Source organism: Echinops telfairi, unplaced genomic scaffold, assembly GCF_000313985.2.
Source record: "Echinops telfairi isolate 266 unplaced genomic scaffold, ASM31398v2 ScPeMD7_655;HRSCAF=1070, whole genome shotgun sequence".
Taxonomy (NCBI): domain Eukaryota; kingdom Metazoa; phylum Chordata; class Mammalia; order Afrosoricida; family Tenrecidae; genus Echinops; species Echinops telfairi.
The window spans coordinates 21,135,426-21,142,858 of NW_022104553.1; the positions used below are offsets into that span (position 1 = coordinate 21,135,426).

At 62.0% G+C, this 7,433-nt stretch overlaps 1 protein-coding gene across 1 annotated transcript; it reads right to left on the reverse strand.

Annotated features, from left to right (window-relative positions):
• Nucleotides 1-583: 583 nt before the first annotated feature.
• On the reverse strand, nucleotides 584-6,455 carry POLD1 (DNA polymerase delta 1, catalytic subunit). The gene is made up of 15 exons (XM_045292622.1): nucleotides 6,401-6,455; nucleotides 5,978-6,130; nucleotides 5,763-5,888; nucleotides 5,513-5,681; nucleotides 5,349-5,430; nucleotides 5,097-5,226; nucleotides 4,434-4,600; nucleotides 3,967-4,071; nucleotides 2,989-3,129; nucleotides 2,760-2,870; nucleotides 2,214-2,405; nucleotides 2,008-2,096; nucleotides 1,707-1,823; nucleotides 1,394-1,507; nucleotides 584-932 (listed from the first exon to the last, which is right to left on the reverse strand). The coding sequence occupies exons 1-15, from the start codon at nucleotides 6,453-6,455 to the stop codon at nucleotides 584-586; spliced, it is 2,100 nt and encodes a 699-aa protein (XP_045148557.1).
• Between the last annotated feature and the right edge of the window lie 978 nt (nucleotides 6,456-7,433).

Here is a 7,433-nt window from a genome sequence, read left to right on the forward strand (position 1 = left end):
GTCTAAGCATGAGCACAGGGTCTCACGCCCAGAAGTGCTGTCATGATGCGTCCTCCTCGGGGCAAGGATCCTGACATGCTGGGGGAGCCCCCTGAATACCAACAGTGTCACAGACACCCCCCCACACACACACACATCCATTCATTTGCCAAACGCCCACCGAGGTAATATCGGATAATATTCTTTCCAAATGAGGCTCAAATGAGGGTGGGGAGGGAGTGAGGGCATCGAGGAGAGGCCAATATGGTCCATTCGCATTCTGGATCTAGGCGGGAAATCTCTTGTGCATTGACTAGAGTGTTTCATCCATTTACATGTAGTGTAATAACGGATCTATTTAAACCTTGAATCTACTTTCTTCCTAGCTGCCTTATCTTTGTTCTGCATGCTTTTGAAAAATCCCCTTCCCTGGCCTTTTATATCTTCTCCAAAGACTCAGTTTATGTGGCTTGGTTTACGTGACCCTCTCCATCCATCCCAGTAGGTGCCCTTGGGGTGCAGAGGCGTTAAGGGACTTGGCTGCTAACAGAAAGGAGGTCGGAGTTCAAATTTACCAGCCACCAATCTGTGGCAATCCGCTTCCTTAGGTAATGCAGACGTAGGAACTTTCTAGGGAAGTTCTACAGGACTGAGATGCGATGTAGCTGGATCCATGGAAATCAGAGGCAGCCCAGATGGGAAACCCCAGGGGAAGGACAGCGATGTTCGTGTGAGTTGCCACACGTGGCTGATGGGAGGACAGAATGAGGCCAACTCCACAGGGAGAGGGCAGCGGGGAGCTCACCTGTGAGATCTCCAGGCACGGGAGCTTGCCCACCTGAGCGCCGGTGAAGCCATACACGGAGTTGGCGCTCACCTTCAGCGCCAGCTGCCGCCCGTCCAGGACCTGCCGGCGCAGGGGGTCCTTCTCCTGGGCTAGCTCGGCCTTAGCCCTGGCAAGAAGGGGTGGGGATGACGGTCACTTGACATCAACGGTCACTTCCCGGGGCAGACAGAGGCCAGGGCATAGGCTAAGGAGCCTCTGGAAAGGGGTGCCCCTGAGAATGCCAAGGGGATCTGAACCACTTAGGGGGGGGGGCCCTCTTCCTTTAAGCCAGCGGTTCTCAACTTGTGGGTCAAGACCCCTTTGGGGGTCGAACGACCCTAAAGCACAGAGGTCGCCCAATTCATCACAGTAGCAAAATGACAGTGATGAAGCAGCAATGAAAATGATTTTATGGTTGGGGGGGGGTCACCACCACGAGGAGTTGTAGGAAAGGGTCGAGGCATGAGGAAGGTGGAGAACCACTGCTCTTAAGTCGTACAAAGAAGCAGGTCAGGTGGTCAAGTAGCCTAGTCCTGGGGTGACCCCAAGGGCCACTGTGGTCGGTGGCGGGCAGGGCTGGGAGACCACCTTTTGCGGGCGCTGAGCAGGTTCTCCAGGATCTGCGGCAGCAGCCCCTTGCGCACGGAGGCCTTCACAAACTCGTCCCCGGTGGGCGTCTTGATGAACTGCTCTGCGGCCAGGCTGGGCAGGAGGTGGGCAGACATGACTGGCTGGCCCCTCCCTCCTTCCACTCCCCACCCCTTGGCTGGAGGGGTGGCCTCAGGCCTGTCAAGCTTCCTCAGCCCTCCTGGCCCCCAACAGCTGACTGGGCACTGAGGGAGGCAGTGCCCACTCCGGCCTCAAGAGACCCACGTGGGGTGGGGGGTGGGGGTGCTTGTACCCCAGTTTCTGGGCGGCGCCAGGCCGCAGCAGGGTGGTGTAGCACAGGTTGTGAGCCATCATGATGGACGGGTACAGCGAGGAGAAGTCCAGGGTGGCGATGGGGACATCATAATACCTGGGAGGCAGGAAGAGGGGGAGTCAGATCGCCCCCCACTTCCTACCACCTAGGGAGTAAGGGGGAAGAGTCAGTTCATCCCCCCTATTTTCTACCACCTAGGGGGCAAGAGGGAGGGGTCAGGCTGGGCCTTCACCCCGCACCACCAGGGGCCAGAGCAAGCAGGCCTCAGGCTAGGGCTCACCCTTTGAGGGGCTCGATGACCGTGGCCCCCGTGTAGTCCTCCCCGCCCTCTGTCTTCACTACGGGCATTACCAGCCCCTGGCGCATGGCCTGGAGAGAAGAGAGGGACGGCTGGGTGGTGGATGGGAAGGTGGGGGCGTGGGGGGGTCCCTGAAGAGAAGAAGAGTCTGTTGGGCCTGGGGGTGGGGAACACTGGGACCCACTGACCTGCCGCAGCAGCTGGGACACGACCTTGACCTGCTGGCCCCGGCTGAGCAGGTAGCCGAGAGGCACGCCGGTGACGCGGGCCATCTCCACGGCGTTGACCAGCACCATGAGCCGCTCAAGCAGCCGCAGTGGCAGGAAGGCGTCCTTGAGGCAGTACACAGCCAGGCGGCGGCGAGTCTGCTCGTTCCCGTTCTGGGGGTGTGGGTGGCGGCGTTGGTGTGAAGGCCAGGGGTGGGGGCGAGGAGGGGGCACACGGAGTGGGGGTGGGGGGACCCAGGGCCAGGGGGTCAGAGTCAGAGGCCAGAAGAGCGGACGAGAGGGTGACACCAGGAGCTAAGGCAGGCGAGCGAGCGCCTAGGAAGCTGGGGTCAGAGGTCAGGAAGGTGAGTGGGAGAGGGAGGTCAGAGGTGATAAGGCAGAAGGATAAGAGGAGAGGAGAGGAAGTAGGGGGCCTGAAGACAGAGCTGCGGCCACAAGGGTGATGGCACCGGGTCTAGGGGTCAGAGCCGAGGGGGCGGCTGAGGCCGGGGGTCAGAGGTCGAGCACCTGCAGGTCAGTGATGATGCTATGCTGCACATCCTCCTTCTGCTCGCCCAGGAAGTGGAAGCTCACAGCATTGAGCGTGTAGGAGCGCAGCTTGTACTCCCGCAGCAGCACCTGGGGCAGAGCGGGGTTGGGGCGGTGGGGCACAATGGGAGGGAGCCCCTCCGCAGGGGCAGGGGGAGAGGGCCCTGCAGACACAGCCCAGAAGCGGCCCACCCACCGGCCCCCACACCTGCAGCATGTCCATCTGCACTCGGCCCACCATGCTGACCACCTTGCTGTCCCGCCGGCCCGTCTGCTTTGACTGGAAGGACGAGTCTCGGATGGTGGAGCGGAGCCCCAGGACGCGGCCCAGGAAGGGGAACCTCGTCACCTGGGGTGGGTGGCAGGGAGGTTCGTGGTGAGGACAGTCCAGGGGGGACATGGTGTGGCCAGCTGCCCGGGAACCTCCGGGCACACCCCTCTTGCAGGCAGGCCTCAGAGACACCTCAAGGGCCCTGCCCAGGCAGCGGTTCAGCTTGTGGCTACTATCAGAAAGTCAGCGGTTCGAAGCCACCCAGTGACTGGAGACAAAACCCTGAACTTTGCTCCTACAAAGACAACAGCCAGCCTGGCACCCCCAGGGCGGTCCTACTGGGAACCACCAGGGGTGGGAATCCATGGGACACACACCTTCCAGCCCCAGGAGAGAGCAGTTTCACTAGGGCTGCTTCAAAACTGGCCAGAACACGGGGAGAGAGGGAAACGGAGTGTGTCTTCCAGCAGATTTGGACTCACAGGGGTCTGTATGGCCGACGAGAACTGCACCTGGGGCAGTTCTGAAGCTGCTTGTAACCTTTGCTGAGGCAGGTCAGGTCACCTGTGGTCAGCTGGTGGGTTTGAATGGTCATCCTTTTGTTTGGTGGCCCACCGCACCTCTATAGACACACGTGTATGCGGGTTCACAAGGGATTACGATGTTGCACCTCTCTTTTCCTTACTCTTTGTTGATTTATTTTAAAGGACAGCTTACAAGGGTGGGGGGGGCGGTCCCTGACCCTGACACGCCTCAGTTCACACCCCGGCACGCACAGGCCTCGTTTTACTTCAGACCCCACAAAAGCTTTGGTCACTTTTGGGACACTGGCTAGGCGGGGGCAGAATGGGCTGCGGGGACTGGCAGTGGGCAGAGGGACCCTGAGGAGTCTCTTCCCCCGACCTCTGCTCTCACCTTCAGGGTCTGGGCCCGAGAGATGAGGTATGGAAGGTCGAAGTTTTGAATGTTGTAGCCTGTGATCACGTCGGGGTCCATGGCTTGGATAAAGCTGGACCAGGCCTGGGGAGGTCCGGGAAAGAGGCACGGGGTCACCCAGGGTGTGTCCCTGCTGTAGACACCCATTCTCTTGGAATGTTCCAGGAGCTACCAAGAGCAGCCCTCCTGCCCATGGTGGCAAGGTGAGGCTGGTATATCATGGACTGGAGGGCAAATATTTGCGCCCTTGACACCCAGGGTATCCGAACACAACCATCCTGAGTCACCACCCAGAGACCAAACCAGGGCTGGCTTGGATGGGCGGAGCTATGTGGGAACCGGCCAATTGGATTGGCTGGCCTGGATGGGCGGGGCTATGCCGGGGCTGGCCAATTGTATTGGCTGGTGGGCAGGCGCGGTGGGGGGCGGGGGGCAGGGGCGGGTACCTGCAGCAGCTCCTCCTCTCGCTCATAGCTCTGCACCTTAGCACCCAGGATTGGGGCGCAGGGCTTGAGGGTGAGCGCCAGGCGCAGGAAGGGCTCGGGCTCACCCCAGCGCAGGCCCAGCGAGCAGATCTGGATCACAGGGTCCCGCTCCGGCTCAGGGAAGATGCCTGGCAGGGGAGGGGGTATGCCGCTAAGGTGCTGCCTCCCTGCCCCACACCACCACCCACAGGTCACCCGCACCCAGAAACCAGGTGGGCCAGGCTCACCCTCCCTCCCCTACGATCTCTAATCTCCACACTGAAGCCCGAGGGGGCCCAAACACGTGTCCCTGACAACTCTGCGGGCTTCCCAGAGCTCCGAGACTGAACAATTCACCTCTACCCTCTCTCTCCTCCCTCACTGTTCCGGCCACATGGCCCTAACCCTCCTCACTGGCCTCCACGACCGCCCCAGGCCTTGGCACTTGCTGCCCCAGTGCTGAGAAGGCTCTTCCCACCCCTAACTCCTCACAGGACTGGCTGGGCCCTTGAGATCTGCTGTCCCCTATCACTGCACCTCCCTTCCTATTTACAATAATCCAGGGACTTGAGTCCCGATGCAGGTGACATCTGCCACTCTCACAAACCCACCCCCCCCCCCCCCCCCCACGAGTCAGGGGCGGACCTTTGCGGCCAGCACACTCGATGTCGAAGCTGAGCACACGCAGGGGTGCGATCCGCTGCCACGGCCCCTCTGGGGGGTGACTGACCACGTCGGACCACAGCACGTCCACCTCCAGCTGACACAGCGTGGTCTGGGGGTGGGATGCGGGGGACACACACCAGTCTGTGTCAGCAGAAGCATGGCCCCACCGCCTTCTGGCCAACACCTTCCTCCCTAGGGCTGCCCGCGCCCCTCTCCCTGGCCTCTGGGCACCTTCTCCTGGGGCCTCGGGATGTACTTCCCCGGTGGCAGTTCCAGCCAGTTACAGCCCACGATGTCTGCGTCCACCATGAACCTGCCAGGTCAGGAGGAATGAGGGGTGCACCAGGGGGCCGGGGGAGCACCAAGGGGCAGCAGAGGGAGAGGGGGGGCCATACCGGATCTCAAAGTCCACATTGGCCTCGTAGGGTGCGAAGCTGGGGGTGCCCAGGCCCGCCACGCGGATGCCCTGCTCCAGGAGCCGACGGGCGGGCGCCACCAGACGGGGCAAGGCCAGCGTGATGCGGAGGAAGGGCGAGGGGCCGTGCCCGTGGTAACCGAACATGCCTGGGAAGACACGAGGCTGGGACCCCGGCCCTGTCCACCTCCCCGCCCGCCCCGGGCCTCCCCGGAGCCCTGGGCCCTCACTCTCGCGGGAGCACAGCTCCACCGCCAGCACCGCGGGCCCCTTCAGCTCCTTGCCGGCGCGCTGGTCCCTGCTGATGGCGGCGTTCAGCTCCTGCTGCAGCTCAGCCAGATGCTCGGGGCCGAAACCTGTACGAGGGAGGGAGGGAGGGGTCAAGGGTCCCCCAGCAGATTGCCAAGGGTGGGACGGGGCGCCAAGGAGCCTCCCCGGCGCTCACCAGGGGGTGCCGGAGTGTAGAAGTAGGGTGCGAAGCCGTGGATGTGGCAGCAGACCGAGACGCCAGCGTCGGTGACCCCGAAGGCGCGGAGCACGGGCACGGAGCCGCGGGAGGCCGGGGGCGTCCCGGGCAGCGGGAGGGCCCGGGCGGGGCCTGCAGAGCACAGGGGGGGGGGGGGGGGCAATGTATCACCACAGGCCCTGCTGCCTCCAGAGTTGGGTGCGGCTTCAGTATCCTTGCCGGCTGCCACTGCGACCACCCAACTCCTGGCGACCCCACAGCACCACTGCCAGGTAAAGGGCCGGTCCTCCGCCCCATTAGCGGTCTCCAGGTTTCACGTGGCTTGACAGCTCTCTGAGTTTGGGAAACAGATCACCAGGGCTTCCCCCTGGTCAGCCCTAGCTCAGCTGAGATCTGTCCCACAGGACGGCCACTCGCAGGTCCCCACGGACACTGAGTGGTAGCCATCAGGAGGCATGTTGGCTGGGAGCTCAACTGGGGTTTCCAGTGTGGAAAGGGGCATTGCCCCCACAACACCCCGACTGCCCCAGGGACTGGCTGGTGTCCCCAAGGATACCAGGTGACCTGGTTTGGAAACAGGGCTCCGGAGACGTGATCAGGGCAGTGGATGTGAAGTCAGGCTGGGTGGGTATTGCAGGTCCTAGCATACTGTGTGTGATATCCTTGTAACAGAGGGAGGAGAGAGGCAGACAGAGGGACGGCGCCCCGGGAAGAGGGTGTGACACTGTGCCTGCCAGCTGAGGCCACACATGCGGAACACCCGACGAGACCAGCAGCCCTCGGGCCCATTCCTACTACAAGGCCCTGGAGGGCAGGGCAGACCTGCCCTGCAGAGTATCCGAGGCTGTCATGGGAACACACACAGCCTCATCTTTCCCCCTTGGAGTGGCAGGGGAGTTTGAACCGCCAAACTTTGAACTTTGGGTTGGCAGCAGAGTGCTTCAACCTTGCTGCCACCAGGCCTCCTTAACCACAGGGATAAGGATGAGGATTACAATCCTAATCCCTTTTTCTTTTTGGAGGGGGAGTAGCGCAATTTAATCCATAATGCCTCCTAAGAGCCAAGCAATCCCTCCCAGGGCCCCCAGACTCACCCACGTAATGGTCAATCTCCAACTGCTGGAAGATGAGGGGCTCTGTCTGGGGGTCCAAGGGAGGCGGGGGAGGCCGAAACCAGCGGGGGTCGAGAGCTGATGGCGAGAACTGCCCTGTGTGGAAGGAGAGAAGTGGGGGTACGTGGAGTCATGGTCAGCCTTAGAAAATAACCTTCCCATCCCAACCACCACCCCTCAGTTGGGTCCAGGGTAGCAACAGGTGAAGGTGGTCAGGACCCAGTAGGGAGCTGGTCAAGGGTCAGGCTAAAGGCGGCAAGGTACAAGAGGCAGGGCATTGCCGGAGAGGTCAAAAGGTGGCCTCTCATGGGACCTGATGTGGG